Raw genomic sequence first — 16460 nt, 5'->3', positions numbered from 1 at the left:
TTGCACCTAAAGGAAACCAGACTTTTGTACCTGCATACATCAGGGTGTAAGTTGCTTGAGGAACTGCTTGCTGCACTCTCCTCCTCCTTCCCAGGCAAGCTGGAGCAGAGAGCTGGGAGCTGTCCTGGTGCCTTCCCCCAGCTTGGTGCTGCCCTAGGGAGCAGTCCTAGCGGGCAGGACCAGGGCAGAGGCTCCCAGAGGCACCAGGATGCTGCCAGGATCTGTTCATATCAACAAGGCCCTACCTGCACACATGCCAGCTGGGTTCTGACCCAGCTGGTGTTCCTATTGCTCCATCTGCCAGCCCTGCACACCATTGCTCTGGCCAAGCAGTGGCAGAGCTGGCTCCCTGGGACAGGGACTTAAGCTGGGCTCGTTAGCACCAGACACCCAATTATCTGGGAGAAGAGGAGCAGTCAGAAGGCAGAAGCAGAAGGCTGGAGTGGTACAGTTCCTAGCCTGGGACTTTTTGGGGAGCAGAGTGTGACTGGGAGGGCTGGCAGCAGCTCCTCCCCACAGGCTGCCATTTGCTGGGGTGTTAGGAAGGCAGCCAGCAAATAGGAGGAGGTCAGGAGCCATTTCCCTTGTCTAGACATAACCTTTAGAAGAGAAAGGAAAATGGAGAGTCAGAGAGAAGCTTGAGGGTGAGACTCAGCCAGTGCAAATTCCACCTCAGCTGGGAGTTAGGTGGAATTTGGGTATCTAAAGCTTCTGGGAGCAAGGTCAAATCACATACTCTCCCACATCATCTAATCCAGGACAAAATGAGAGATCAGCCCCCAGTCTGCACTGCAAAGCTCTGTATCTCCTAGTCGAGTCTATCCTCAGGGACTTGTGTAACCAAATAAATAACAGGCTGCCACCCAGGTTTGGCTGCAAAACAGAAATAATTAAAGGCACATATGCTTCCTATGGGTTGCAACCTCCCTGCTTTCTAGAAGAGACCTGAATCCCTAGGTAATGGGAAAGGCACAGCCAAGGCTCAGCATGTATCTCCTCCTGGTGCTCAGAGGTAAAGTTTTAAGAGGTCTTTTCCCTCCACCAAATATTTTGTAGCTGTATCTTCTCCCAGCGTATGTCCTGTCTCTATCCAATATGCAGCTTGGACTGACACAGAAACTGGCTGCCAGCAAGACTGCCCTCTGCACATCTTTACTACACTCTCTACAGTCCTGGCATCACAACAGAACTGGCCCTGGATGTCTTTGAAAGATTGGCTTCTCTGTGAAAAGCAGCATGGGCCCTGAGCTAGCTGCAGCTGTCAGTAGAAAGAGCCAGGTGTGCTGCCAGCACAGCTTAAAGGGCATGAAATTAGTGCCAGGGAGAGAAGGGGGCAGCTGCAGCCAGCTGCTTGCTGTGTGCATGTGGAGCAGGTGCTGGCTTACAGTCACTAGCACAGGTCCAGCAGACAGAGACACAAAGGCCAAAGTCTGCCTCTGCATCCCCCTCCTTGAACATGCTCTGTGTCCCTGGCTGCCAGCAGCAGGTCCGTGCAGAGCTGTGTGCATCAGTCCAACAGGAACCCATTTTTCAATCCACTTCAATTGCCAGCTGTTTCCCTGTCTCCTGCTCCATGTGTTCTGTGCTATCCTGGTATCTTCTCCCTTCCACCCCCTTCTCAGCATCTCTCCTCGGATCACGCTGACCCCGTGCTCCAGTTTAATATTGCTGCAGTGCAGTTAATAAAGCAGAGGCTGGCTCAGAGGACAGGGAAACACTGGCCACCTTATTAGAGACGCTGAAGCCTCAGTGGAGGAGCTCATGCTACAAGCTCATTCATCACCAGGCTCAGCAGGCTGGCCCAGGGGCCAGAACAAGAGCACTGCGCAAAGCACACACTCGCCTCTGCCTTCCCCTCCTTCCATTCCCAATAATCTGAGCAAGGGGATGGGAAAGGGAAAACCACAAACAAATCCACAGTTCCTACCAGCTGGCTGTGAATATTACACAGGAGGCAGAGGTGAGAATGTTCTTGTAGAATCGGCTCTCTAGAAACACCTTACAAAGGACAAAGTCAGCCCCGTGTGGTTTGTGTGTATTCACGTGCAGTGTAAGCAACCTATCCCTTTCCCTGTCCCTGTCCCTGTCCCTGTCCCTGTCCCTGTCACTGTAAACAGTATTAGCCACCAGGGGAGAACTCACTCACATGCACTCAGCCACCAAACCTCTGGGAGTTGCAAACTGGGGCTGCCCTTCCTCATTCCTCACCCTCACCTGCCCTGTTGGTGGGCACTGTCTGTCCTTTCCTCTGTCATGTCATTTGAGCCAGCTTGTGATGCTTGCAGGTGCTTGTCCCACTGTAGCCAGCCAAGATGGCCCACAGACCAGGAACACACACCAAGAGTCTCAGAGACAAAAGCAGGATGCCACAGTACCCCTGTCCCTGCTTCCATTCCCAGCTGGGGCATTGTCATAGCAGAGGGCCCAAGGTATGACACTGCCACATCCTCATTTTCTGTTTATACAGGCTATTAAAGGAAAAATCCAAGATGATGTTTTTAGACTGAATGATGTTTATTGCAGATATGTACCAGCTAGAAGCCTTGATAAAGCTGAAGGATATTAATAAACACATCTGTCAAGAGTTACTGTTGTGGTTCTGCTCTACACCACCACAACAATCTACCTGTGCTGAGACCATGCATGTGGTCTCACAACTGCATATTAATGCTTGTTTGAAAGAAGAAATTAGACAGAAAATCTGTTTCATCACCAAGTCCCCAGGTATTTTTAACAAACAACAGCTAGAAAAAAGAACATTAAAATCAGTTAGACCCCCCAACAAACTGAATGGAGCAAAGACACTGTGACTGTTTTGCAGGCATCCAGCTTCCCAGCATTGCAATTCACTCCTGATGCTCTCTCTTTACTTGTCCCGCTTCTTCAGCAACTTCTCAGCTCAGGGCACAAGCACCAGCTCTGCTTTCCAATATCTCCATTCAAATCCTTTCCACACACGCTTGCTCTTTCACTCTTTTTTCTCAGCCTCATTCAAATTCCCCTGGCTGCTCCTTCCTGCAGCACAAAAGAGACAGGGATGGCTGTCTGCATTCCCTCTCCAACCTCCCTAACTGCAGATATGGGCTGCAGGGAGACAGCTCCCAGCTCTTTCTGCAGCCTCTCCAGCCTCTGCAGGCAGAGGAGGCAGCAGATAAAGGCAGGCTGGTGTGGCACAGCAGCCTCGCACTCAGGCTCCATCCCTCTGACAGGCTCTTCCTTGCTCCCTGTGCAGCTCTGCACACCAGACAAATGCTGCCTCTGGCTTGTGTGCAAGGCAGGGTGTCGTAACCTCCCCCAGTCTCTCCCCCCCAGTCTGTGAGTGTGAGGACACTCTGGACAGCAGACATCCACCAGACTAGGTGCTGTGGAGAGCCTGGTGGTGCAGGAAGCACAGGTATCTCACAAAGGTCTGAAAAGAAGCATGGGGCAATAATCTGGACAAAGTAATCTTCAACTGCCTGTGCAGCTGGTGGGCTGCACAGCAACCAGCAATCAAGGTGGTCTTCAAAGCTCAGTGCCAAGCTGCCCAGTTTCTCAGCACACATGGATATCCCTGTTTAGCAGGGGGTCAGGAGAAGTGAGAGTAGCAGAACGGCACTTCTCTCCTGACAGGCAATACCAACCAGGGTGTGACAGAGCCTCCCACTTGTACCATTTCAGCCTGTTTGCACAGAATCTTGGCTTCCTTACACAGCTTTGTCCCAGAGTGCTGCAGGCATCATCTCTTATCAGATTTCCCCAGTGGCTGCGGCTGCAATGACCTCATCCCAACAAAGCCCAGCTAAGATACAGCTGCTCCCTTCCTGAGGGAGTGTTGCTCACAAGCACCAGAAACAATCACACCACTGCCCTCACTGTGATGGGACAGCCAGGACAGATCTCCCAAGGTACTGAAGCTTGTTTATGGCACTGGTAACAGCTCCTGGGATGAACAGGGGGCTCTGCAATGCCAAACCTCCTGCTACCTCATCAGACATTCCCTGTCCTCAATTCCTGCCCCAACTGTGCCTCCAAAGGCACAGGATATGCGGCAGAGAGGCAACCTCAAAGAGTTTAGAAGCCATGGACTTCTTAAAGTTTAAAAAAAAAAGGAAATATGATAACAGAATTTATGCGTCTTGGAGTTTATAGTACCAAAGATTGAAAGAAAATTATTCAGTTCTCCATTGCTGTAGAATGAGAGCTCAGCATGTAAGTTCCATGGGTAGAAGGAGTTTTTTGGGAAAGTGGAATGAAAATGCTCAGAAACAGGGTCAGGAGGGAGGTGGGGATAGGAAATTTTAGGGAACTCTCTTGAACGTGAGGCTCCAATATGTTCCACACAGCTGGAAAAATGTGCCATAAATCTGGCCCTTCCTTTCCCCTTCTTCCTATTCACTCTGACACACAGCAGTGGATTGAGATTGTGATCCTTGATGTCACCTTGGCACCACAGGGCAGAGCAGAGGAAGATGTCTTTGACATTCCTTTTGAACACTATGAATTGGATGCTTGATCTCTGTATTTTGGCAGAGGGATAAAATCCCAGAGTTCAGAGAAGAGCAAAACATGGCTACAATCTGGGACACAGCAAGGGATGCACGCTGCTGCCTGACAGGGGCTAGTCCCCTGTCACCCGAGGGGCTGCCTCTGCTTATTAATTTTATGTATGTATCACATCTTATCTTAAAAGTGGTTTGTTCCTTTTGGGCCTGCTCCTCCCCTTGGACATCTGTTCCAGAGCCTGACTGCCCTAATGTTCTCATTTCCAGACTGAATTTATTCACATGCAGCTTGCACCCACTTATCCTGTGCCAGCAGTGTCCTTTAGCTTCAGTGGCTCTTTTCCCTCGCTGCTGCTTGACCCCCTGATGTTTTACAGACAGAAATCTCACCACCTCTCAGCCTCTGCTTTGCTGGGCTAAGATTCTGTGACTGCTCTTGTAACACAGACTCTCACTTTCCAGGATTGACTCTACAGTGTTTTTCTGCACCATCCCATTTGCTGGATCAGTGTCTGGCCTGCATACAGGATGTAGTGGCACTTCTCCACCTTGCCCAGAAGTACCTCTAGTTTCATCTAGGAGTACATTTGCCCTTTCTCACACCTGCATCTCATCAGCAGCTCCTTGAAGTCAACTCAGTTGAGCACTGCACTCATTTTCCAAAGATGAGCTTCCAGCCTGCAGCACCTTCTGCATCAATGACCCTGCCTTTGTATCACTGCATTTCATCCCACCAGTGTCGCTTTCTCGGCTGTTTAGGTGGCCTGGAAAGGCCCAGGGATGGCCTTGAAGAGCCGACGCTTCAAAGGACGAGAAGAGACTTCAGATCTTTTCTCGGTCTCAGTGTTTATTAATTGTTTATCTAAAAGATTTTCTTTCGGCCCAACAGAGGTCTGCTCAGCAGCCAGCCATGAGCACACTGAGAGCCCCCGGGGCGGTCACCTATCTTTATACTCCAAGTTACATACACAATATTTATTATTTTTCCCCAATACCTTTTACCCTTATTAACCGGTGCACTTCTAGTAATAACCAATCCCAAAGTGCCAACATCACCACAGAAGATGGAGGCCAAGAAGAAGAAGAAGAAGGACAGGACATGCCCCAATTCCTCCATCTTACTTCTTTAGACCCCCCTGTACAGAAATCCTAAACCCTGTGTCTTACACTCTAATTAACTTATCCCTTCACCATTTACCCCAGTGAAATCCTCCCATCCTCATACAGGTGTCGTCTCCTGTGTAGGATCAAAGTCCAGCCACCAGACACTTCTGGCAACATTCCAGGACTCCCGAGCCCCCCAAGGGTGGTCTCGGCCACTCTGCACCTCCGTCCTGAGGTGCTGAGATCCCACACACCAGAACCACTCAAATGGTTTTCCATCTTTCAGATCTTTCTTCCAATCTTTCCTAACCCTTCACCAAGGTGGCATTGTCTCCCAGCCTGCTGTCAGCTGCACAAAATTTCAAGAGCACAATCCTAATAGGGGATTCTGAACTCTGGCTGGTATCAGCTGCAGGGAGGATGCCTACCTACTCTGGAAAAACTATTTGGGCAAGTTTTGGGAAGACATTTGGTTTGGATATGAAGATAGTCATTGTGATGCTTCTTTATAATCTCTCATCAAACTTTCTCTGCCTGTCACATTGAATTAAAATATTTTCTTTGGTTAGTACTTAATCACTATCTTGGATAGAAATGATGTCAAGCATTAACCTCATCAATTAAAGGGTTAAGGTAAGTTTAAAGCTGGATTTATTGCATTTTCTTTGCTTGATAGCCATAACTCCTAAGGGGTTTCCAGAACAAATAACCACATTGCAAGCACAAAGCTGGCATTTCCCAGACAAGCACATCAGTGAACTGAAATTCATGCCTATGTTTTTCATCAGCCAAGCACACAGGTTCAGATCCTGGGATTAAGCAAGGATGGATGCCCAACCCAAACCCATTATTCAGTCTAAATGAGGAGTCCTGAAAGCTTTTTGTACTGAATTGTCCTTTATCAGGAGGCCCAGTTTCTTGGCTGAAACATTCCCAGCTCCAGAGAGAGAAGCAACTGCAACCTTCAGTGGCTTCTGAGGACAGCTGGAGCCATCAAGGCTGGGAGGCAGTCTCTCTCTCTCTTCCTCTTGCACAGGCAATCAGCTGCCCATCCTCATTAGGTGCCAAGAGCAGCAGTTTATGGCTTCCTAGAGAAGCCAAATTGGTGCTGTCATGAATTACTGTAAGTGCTTGTTCCACACTCTTCAATAATGTCTTTCATTAGGATCTGATCAGAAAGCAATATGTATTTTATTAGCGTATGTTCCCTGGTCTAAGGAAGAGCAGACCTAGCCTTCACTCTGTCAGAGAGGCAGTCAAGCACAAGCCTTAGCTGAGCCTCTCTCCTACTGTCTCACAGCCTTATTTTCAACCCTGAGGATATGTGCAGTCCTTCTGTTTCAGACCGGAAGCTTCTCTAGCTGCAAGTTCCTGCCTGTACTGACTCTTGACTGCGCAGCAGAGCCTGTGATCACTTCTGTGTTGTATGGGCACGAGCTGGGTAAGAGACACCATCTCTCATGCTCCTCCACATGCCCCTCTTGCAGAGAGCAATGGTTCCAGACTCTTTTGAGCCTCACAGCTGAAAATCAGCACTGCTTGGTGCCTTACTGATCCAACTTTATACCCATCCCTACGTCATTAAGCACAGTCTCCTCTTCCACCAATTTCCTTGCACTGGACACACTGGCTGCTTACAGCCATACCCGTGCATGTGTCTGTGCACTGTTCTGTCAGCACTTCTGACTCCAAGAAAAAAAAAAAGCAATTTGGCTCTGCACAGCCCAAGTCTGCCCAGCTGCAGTTAGGCTGAGCTCTGAGCCACTTTGCCTATAATATGGGTGTAACTTGCAAGCAGGACATACTCCACCAACAAAAGCTTCATTTCTTCCCCACAGACCCTGGCAGAGCCCTCTGTTAGGGCCCCTTCACCCTTGCAAACAACTAATAAAGGATGGGGCTGATGCTTCCTGGAGCAGAAACAACCTTTTTGTGTGACTCTGAACTTTCCAGTCTGGTACCTGTAATGAAGGTTTGTAGGTAAGTATCACTCCAGAGCCTCTAGGCTGTCTATAAAGAAGAGGCAGAGGCAGCACAAGACATGCAGGGAGACCCATAAAGCCCTTCACATTGCTCCATGCTGGCCACTTCATTTCTTTATGATACACAGCCAAAACATCCATCTAGTGCCTACTCCTTCCATTAGTGACTAGCTATGAGAGAGACTACATCTCTCTTCCAAACCCTTCCCCTTCACACACTCTTATCTCTTATCTCCAATGTGTTCTAGGAAGTGAGAGCCAAGGGAAAAAAGAAACAAAAACCAGAACAAACCCAGAAAAAGGAAACAGAAACAAAAGAAAGAAGAGGTAGAATATAGGAAGGGGAGCAGAAGAAAGCACAAAGGTCCATAAAGAAAAGATGGTGAAGCAGCAGGAGGAACACAGACTGACTGTAGAAAAGAACAGATGAGCAAACAGGAGGAAGCCACATCACAGCCTATCAACAGGGACTTTCAGAAAGACTCAATACTCAAGCATGTACCCCTTGAAGCCACCGAAGGAGTGTGGATAAGAAATGCACAAAAAGGACTGACTTTGATACTGGGCAAGCATCTTTCATTCTGTACTCAGCTCTGTAAAATACAAGCCAAGAGCCTGCTGGACACAAACAAGCACAGTGATGTGGAAACAACTTCTGTATCCTGCAAAGCTGCTATGAGGAGTCTATTGGTTTGGGGAATCTGATTACCTCCTCTCACATTTTTCTTACCCAAAATGAACACAGAACAGTGGTGTTAGGAGCTAGAAAGACATGAGATTTCCCTTCTAGATGTGTTTTAAGGTCATATGAGCCTTTCCAGCAAGATTATTTGAATTGCTCTTCTCAGTCGCTGTAACTGTTCTGAACACAGCTAAAACTGGGACATTTGCTTGAAATATTCCCTCGTACTAGGAAAGCTAAACAATATCCTGCTTTCCCTCTTGCCCAGTTAAGTTCTTGAATGGCATTAGGAGCAGTCCTTAAAAAAATTAATGCAAAGACAAAATCTCTCTGCCAGGCACCTGATGAATGGCCAGACACCTTGAACACTGTCACCTACCCTGTTTTGGGCAGGTTACCTTGGGCTTTGGATCTGGCTGGGACAGAGGTAATTTTCCCAACAGGAGCCCTCACAATGCTGTGCTTTGTGTGGGTGGCTAGAAAGAACTTGGTAACACACCAGTGGTTTGGCTCCTGCTAAGCAGAGCTCCCACAGCACCAGTGCTGCCTCTCCACACTCTCCCCTCCCCAGCAGGCTGGGGGTGGGCAAGATCTTGAGAGGGGTCATATCCAGGACTCAAATTGGCCAAAGGGATATGAAAGTATGACTGTGATGTTTGTCTTCCAGAGCAACTGCTGCCTGTACTGAGGACCTGCTTCCCACGAAGGGATTGCTTGCTGCTGGGAAGTAGAGAATCAATTGTTTTCCTTTGATTCTGCGCATGGCCTTAGAAGTTGGTTATTAAACTGACTTTATCTTGACTCACATGGCTTTTTCAATCTTATTTTCTCTCCCCCTGTACTGCTGAGGATAGAGTAGTTTGGTGGGCAACTGGCATCCAGCCAAGGTCAACCAACTACACTTCACTTACTGTGGATAATCACAGAAGGGAAATGATACCTTAAGACTGAAGCATAATTGATCTGCCCCTGCTCATATTACTAATTTTTCCAACTAACTGATTACAAATGACCTGTGGACTAGGGAAAACCAGCTCAGAAAAACCACATATCATACTGAAGAGCAATTTGTGAATGCAAAAAGACAGAATTAATCAAACTAATTCAGTAGTTAAGCATCATTTGCTAAGCTCTCACGGGCAAAGGGAAGAAGTCCCAGTTGTGGCACTGGAAACTGTCAGGCTACCAAAGGGGGAAACCTTATTCCATGGCTACCAATCATTTCCACTGAGATCATACCTGACCCATCAGTGGTGGTCAGGCCTGTGCCAAGCTTTCCTGGCCATCCCTGTAGAAAACACTCTGATCCTCTGGCTGACAGGGCCAACAGCAGCCACGGCCAGGCAGACATCTCCACCTGCAGTGAGTGGGAATGGCTCGGGGAAAACTCCCTTCCTTTGTGCTGGTGGAAGCTCTGCTGCTGTCGACTTAGCCAACATAGAGTACAAACATGAAACATGGAAAAAGCTCCTTGTTTCCACCCCCACCAAACATTCAGCTATCCTGGGATCTTCCCTTATAACAGAGGTGGAGAAGACCTTGTTCTAGCAGCACCTTCTGTGACAGATTGCTAGGGATGAAAAGCGAGATGGCTCAATGTGCTATCAGCTGCAGTGACTGATGGTGTGTCCCATTTCCAGGCAGAGAGAGCACAGCTGAGGTAAGATCCTGCTGTCTTCACTCCCACATGCCCGTGGCAAAGTCACTGCTTCACTTCCAGGTCCTGCACAGCAATCTTATTAAGCTTCAAGGACTGCTTGTCCACCATTTGTTATTGACCAGCCAGCTCTCCTTCCAGGGGCATGCAGCGGACACTCGGTCCCAAACCCCTCCTCCTCTGCAGCCTAGAAAGGCAGAGCCTCCTCTCCCCCCTCTTGCTTTCCCTGGCTTTGCATCATGGTAACTGTTCAAACCATCCACCAAGCATACCTCCCACTGGCACTGGCTTATTTCTCCATCCTTTTCCACCTCTTCCTAAGGGATGAATCCTGCCCAGCATCACGTAGGCCACTAGCACAACTGAATGCAATTGTCTTGAGAGCACAGATATAATCTGCCTATTCTCACTGCCTGAACAAAAGTCGAAATAAAAAAAAGAGCATCAGTAGGGAGATACGATAAAATACCTTTTCCACTACAGAGGATGATTCTGCAGGTAGATGGAATTGTGTTGATTTGATATCCAATATGACAGCAGCCTGTGATCAAACATCAAACTGGCAGACAAGGGAGGCAAAAGAAGAAGAGAGGACCAGAGAAGCGTTCTGACAGATATGACTTATGAACCATCCTGTAACAGAAGGTCTGCTTTGAGATTCAGTGCTGGGCAAACACTGTGAAGCCAAGTCACTGGAGCCCCCAGTCCTAACACCAGTGAGAGAGGACCAGCAGAGCCTGTATCAAGTGCAATGATGAGCACCATGTGCAGCTTCAGGAAAAGCCACACTCCCTTCCTGGTTGCAGCCAGGTGTGACTGTGGTGCTCTGGGTAAAGGGACTCACACATCCCTGTTCCATGTGCCCAGTCTGTGTCCTACCCTGGACATCAAACTAGCCTGTCCAATTAAGCAGCCTGTCAGCTGGAGGATTTTTTGGTGGATGTGGCACCACATTCCCTTTTTCCAGGTAACACCAGGCCAGTGCACCACACAGCATATTTTATCCAGAGCAGGATGGATACCTCCCTAGCTCACAAGCTGCAACTCTTCTTTAAGCTTTTCATCTTCTAGTATGAAAACTAGGATAGCCCTGACTGCTTTTTAGTTAAGTCCTAAAGCAGATATCACCTCCTTAGCTCTTGCAGCATCCCCCAGCTGAAAACCTCCCTGCAATAGTACTGTGGGAATGCACAGGATGGGGCCCGTGGGGTCACAATGCACCAGAGAGCCTTGGGATGAGGGCTGTGGACCCAACCTGGTCTGCAGCGGTTGCCTTGGCAATGGCAGCACTGTGCTGTGGAGCCAGCAAAATGTCAGAGCCTCTGTAAAGCGAGTTCTGCCACACTGGGCTCTGCCTTGTGCAGAGCTGCCTCCTCACCGAGCCTTTGGTGTCCCGTCCTCCCCTCCCTTGCTCTGAGGTGCAGCCCCCGGGCACCCCCTAAGGCACCAGCTGCTCGTTTTCCCATCCTTGCCTGAAGCCATGGCTGCATGTGCAGGAGAAAAGGAATCTTGTTCAAGAAAAGGAATTTTGTTCACCTCCCAGGATACGCGGCTGGGCTGCTGCAAGAGCCACCACTGCTCAAGTACATCACCTTTCTGCAGCCACAGCATTTCTAACCTGGGACCCAAAGGCATTCTAAGCAGACGTTCATGGGAAAGTGTGGGCAGGTGCACTGCTGTTCACCCTCCCTGTGGTGCAGTACCACCCCTGCTCAGTGCTCAGAGGGAGAGACCCCCCTGCCCTCCGAGGGCTGGCCGCCTCCGGGAGCCCATGAAGCCAAAGACAGGCTGCAGCAGACAGACACTGCCCAAATGGGCTCAGGGGAGAGAAAAAGAGCAACTCAGAGGCAGAAATGAAGTGATACAGATCCACAGTCCGTGGACCTCGGCATAAAACCTCTCCCGCTGTGTTGGGATGGCGGTCAGCAGAGTTAACCTTCCACTCTAATCACAGTCATTAAATTCCTGCTAACGCCCCTGTCCCGTGTCTGTCCCAACAGCTCTGTTATCTGTCACCTCCCCACATGGTATGCAGGCTCCCCACGGCTGCAGCTCTCATTAATGCTGCTCTGGCTGGCTGATGAGGCAAGTGGCAGCCGGCTCCCAAGCCCAGATGAGTTTTGTAGACAGCAGGGAATGTTTATCCAACATGGAGGGGATGTAAGTACAAACAAAGAGGGACCATACAATTACTCAGGCATTGCACAGGGCCAGTCTCATTAGATGGTCTCCCTGACAGGAATTAATCTGAAGTGACAACCCAGGGAGCAATTTAGCAAATAGGTCCGGGGCCTGGCCCAGTGCAAATTTCAGGGAGACCCCTGAAATTTGTCTGGCATGTAGACTCAGCCTGCTCTGAGGAGGGGAAAGCCAGAAATATATAAAGCTGGCCCAGTTCTGGCCTGAGCCTGTGCATGAGAAGGTACAGAGGAGACAGCAGCCTCAGGTCGCCTTGAGGGGAACAATGAAGATTAAACTTTCCTGCTGCACCAAGAGCTTCTCCTTTCTCTTTCTCTTGCAGCCTCAGGTCACAGATGGGTTCCAGCTCATTAAGTGCACAGTTATTCTGCCACAAAAATCCCCCAAAACCATAACCACCAGCCCAACTAAGATCTTTCCTCCATGACGCAACCTGCTTGCAGTATTAGATGGCTTTTCATTTCTCTTTAATGTTAGAGCAGAGCCCTGGGACGGGTATAAAATACATAGAGAGAAACAAGCAACTTAAAAGGCTTTTTATTTTTTAAGCAAAGATCTGGTTTCGGGAGGCTGCTTTGAATCCCCAAGAAATGAAAATAATTTTCAGTTGGAAGGCAGTACTTCAGAGCCTTTTCTACACTGCGAGAATACATGGAAGAAAAAAAAGTTGACCAAATAAATAGCCCTAAAGCCTTGTGGCATCTGCCCACAACCAAAGCACCCAAGGCTGTGACCTCATCGAGGTCACTGGGTAAGGTGGAGCAAGTTGGTTGGCATTTGGATCAGTTGCCTTGCAGCAAGAAGGAAAAGCCACCCAAGCTGTCAGGACAGACGGCTGTGAGGGCCCTGCTGTTCTTCACTGGGCACGTTTTCCCCTCTGAATTGTCGTCAGCAATGCCACTGCCTAAGCCCACCTGAACTGTAGCCTCCAGGAAATTACAGCCTCTTTGCTGGGACATAGAGTAGAGGCTTCACAAGAAGCTTGCTCCAAGTTGCTATCATATGCACTTTCCTGGGTGAGTGGTGCCAAGCTGTCAAGCTGCTTATATGGTTTTAATCAAAAGTTAATTCTTATTCTGCTGGCACTGGGGCGTCTGTTGTGCCACTCAACCTGCTCTGCAGCACTGGGAACAATCAGCTCTGGTGGAAGGGCATCTGCCCATCTTGCTGGGAGCCCCCACACATTGCTTAGGAAACCAAATTCCCCTAGACTGCTTGCAATCCCCCCAGTAATGCCCTAGGAAGCTTCTGAAGAGGAAGAATTGGAGGAGGCATGGTGCCAGCCAATTAATAAGCAGCACTCTGACTCTCACCCAGCCCCAATTTCAGCAGCTGCAGCAAGCAAATTTAATTCAAGCATTCCCAGGTGCCTTGCAAAGCATCCTGCTACTTGGGCATCTTCACATTACATATGCCAAGAGCTCATTGAGCAAGCCAGGGAGTGTGAAATGAAAACCAGCAAACTAAATTGCAACCAGTGGGCATCCCAGCAGGTTGCCTTTTGGATTCTAGCTCAGCAAGAGTTAATTCTCATCTTTTCATCCCCTCTTCCCCCTGACAGCCCCTTACTAACCCAAGACTGCAGGCTGCCACGTTCATTCATCCTGAAGAGCCCTTGCCATGACCACTGGGGCTGCAGAACTCCAGGGACTGGGGGAGAAAGTGGGCTGGGCTGGCTGGGTGAGCTTTCCCCAGCTTGATGCTGGCAATAAATAATTTGTGTCTGGCCACGTGTAAGTCCTGTTTCACCTAAGGAGAATATTCCACTCCAATCCGAGCTCTCTAGGAGGATTTTTGTGCCACCACAGCTGGTGCCTGGAAAGTCAGCCTGTCCAGTGAGGAGTGTGCACGGGCAAACAGCAGCTCCCCACTCAGGCAGACAAATCCCCTTTCTTAAGAGCTCTCCAGTCAGTAACACTTTTAGGCTTTTGGGCTTTTCAGTTATATTCACTAAGGCCACTACGTTTTGCAGTCCAACAATGAAACAGAAGGGTGGATTACTTAGTCCAGGGGCCCCAGCACAGAGAGGAAGATGTGATAAAGCAGCAGAATCTGCAGGACATGGGAGAGGGTGATGGAGCAAGGGAAGGAGTGAAAGGTCAGAAGGTGGCACAAGGCTGCTTGGAGCCCAAGTGAGATGCCACAGTGAAAACACCAGGAAGGCAGCACATGAACAGAGGGAAGCAGCAGGCTGGATGTGAGAGGGGATGTGATCCTCTGGGACAAGGAAATGAAAAGGACTCCATAAGACCTCAGTATGGCTCATGGAGGTGGACACCTCACCATGAAATGCAAGTGTTTTCATTGGAGAAAAGCCAGGAGGAGGCATTACCAGGAAAACCTTTTCCAATGTGTCTTAGTTTCAGCCAGGGAAGGGTTCATTTTTTACAGCAGTCTCACAACAAAGTGTTTCCTTCTTGTGCTTGGTGGAAGTGGGATCAAAGCTTCCCTCTCTCCTCCTCTCTCTGCCTTTCCTTATTCAGTCCCAGAACACCAGGATGACACCTGTAGCCATTTCCAAGAGCTTTCCCATACACGACTGGGCTACAGCAGGGCCTCAGTATCATGCTCCTCTAAAACACAACACTCAGCGGTCACGGCTACATCGTGATGCTGCAAAACAGTAACAGCAGTAACCAGTGGGATATGAACCAAACTGGATGTGTGTGTTTATATTTGCATGGCGCTCAGCTCCCTCCATGTTGTAACTTAAAGCAGAAGAGTGATTTTCCCTTCTCTTGATCCCTTTTAGTAGGAGCTCAAAGAAGGATAGAACCAAGATTACTTTTAGACACTGTGCAAAAAGGAAAAAAACCTCAACTTACTGGAGAAGGATAAAACCCACAAATTTGTTCATTGAGTTGCAGTGCTGATAATAGCAAAACTTGGCTCAGAGGGAAGATCTACTATGACAAACTGCCTTCATTATTAGAGGCTCCCCCGGGTCCTGTATTATTATTAAGTACTGACAACGTGCTCCATACGGTGTGAGTAACAAACAAAGGCTGTCCCACCCCAGAGAGCTCACAATCAAATGGAGACATAAAACTGGAGCCTACTGTGCAGAACTGGAGGAAAGAGACACTTGAATCTTTTTAATTATTTTGTTTTCTATCTACAGTAAACAAAATTTTCCTTGCAAAATGCATTTGCTTCTCAGCTACCAGTGAATGGTACAAACTACCAATTTCACGTGTCCCCATTTCTCAAAAATGTTGAATGTGGGCGCTTTGCTGGACGTGGATGAAAGCACCTGGCAATCCTGCTAAGATAATGTGCTCCTTAAAAACATCAAACTCTTTCCCCTAACCTTCTCCAACCAGTGATGTCTTCATATTTCACTCAGTTCTCTACCCCAGCCCCCAACCCCCAGTATGATTTTCCTTCAAACTCAGAAACCTTGAAACCCACTTCTCTTCCCCTGCAGAGTTCATACAGTCCAAATAGCTTAGTTAGTGTGACAGGATGAAAGCCCTTCTACAACACAAACAGCCATTGACTTTTTCCTGCAGTTCCTGCCTGGAGAGCTCTTCAGCTTATTCCCTTTTTTCCATATAAGTGAGGAGGATGGAATTCCACTCGTTTGAATCTTTGGCCTACAAAATCTACACCACCAACTAATGACTATAAGGCATTGTTCCCACTAAAATCTCATTCAAAACATTGAGCATTAACAGCCCAGCTGGGGCCACAGGGCTTTGAAAGACCTCAACTGTACCCAGCCCCAGAGGTAAAAGTGAACACTGAGCTGTGCACTTGGCCCGTCTCTTCCTTTCAGTGGGGATGGTGCAAGACCATCAGGATCTGCCAATTTCATCACTTTCAGCTCTTAATCAGCAAGAAAACATTGGTGTAATTGCCTCCTGAAAGGCCATATGCTGGGGCTGCAGGAGAGCAGACCTTACCTGACGGACTTCCAGGCGGTACTTGAGGATGGGATCCACAGCATCAGGCTCCTTCTGGGTCCACTGCAAGACGTAAGAGTAATTCTTGGATTGCCTCTGGCTCAAGGTGGGGTTGGGAGTGTCATAGTAAAACTCTGGGCTATAAGCTTTTGCTGGAGGGGAAAAAAAGAAAAAAGAGGGAGGAAAGTAAAAGAGTGGGATCAAGGGGAACAGAAATTACAAAGAGACGTGGTGAGAGTGGAAGAGCTCCACTCACCCAGCTTATCGACCTGCCTCTAACACAATGGACACCTTTACTTTGCACAAATGTGCCACTGTTTTCTGTGAATCACTACTGCTTTCAGAGCCTAAACTGCTGGGAGGATTAGCAGCCCTGCCACACCAGTGGGACATGACCAGCACCTGAGAAGGTGGGAACAACTCCAGTTCTCCAGCTGGAACCAGCTC

General features: G+C 48.6%; 1 protein-coding gene across 1 annotated transcript in view; it reads right to left on the bottom strand.

The window, feature by feature from the left end:
- Positions 1-16460, bottom strand: part of MDGA1 (MAM domain containing glycosylphosphatidylinositol anchor 1) — a 140390-nt gene that overhangs the window by 28299 nt on the left and 95631 nt on the right. Inside the window, exon 11 of the mRNA XM_059468942.1 lies at positions 16014-16165. Coding sequence (XP_059324925.1) covers positions 16014-16165 — 152 coding nt within the window. The remainder of the gene's footprint in view (positions 1-16013; positions 16166-16460) is intronic.

This window comes from Ammospiza nelsoni, chromosome 3, assembly GCF_027579445.1.
Source record: "Ammospiza nelsoni isolate bAmmNel1 chromosome 3, bAmmNel1.pri, whole genome shotgun sequence".
NCBI lineage: Eukaryota > Metazoa > Chordata > Aves > Passeriformes > Passerellidae > Ammospiza > Ammospiza nelsoni.
Note: the sequence above shows the minus strand (reverse complement) of the source record. Positions and strands in the feature narration are given on the sequence as shown.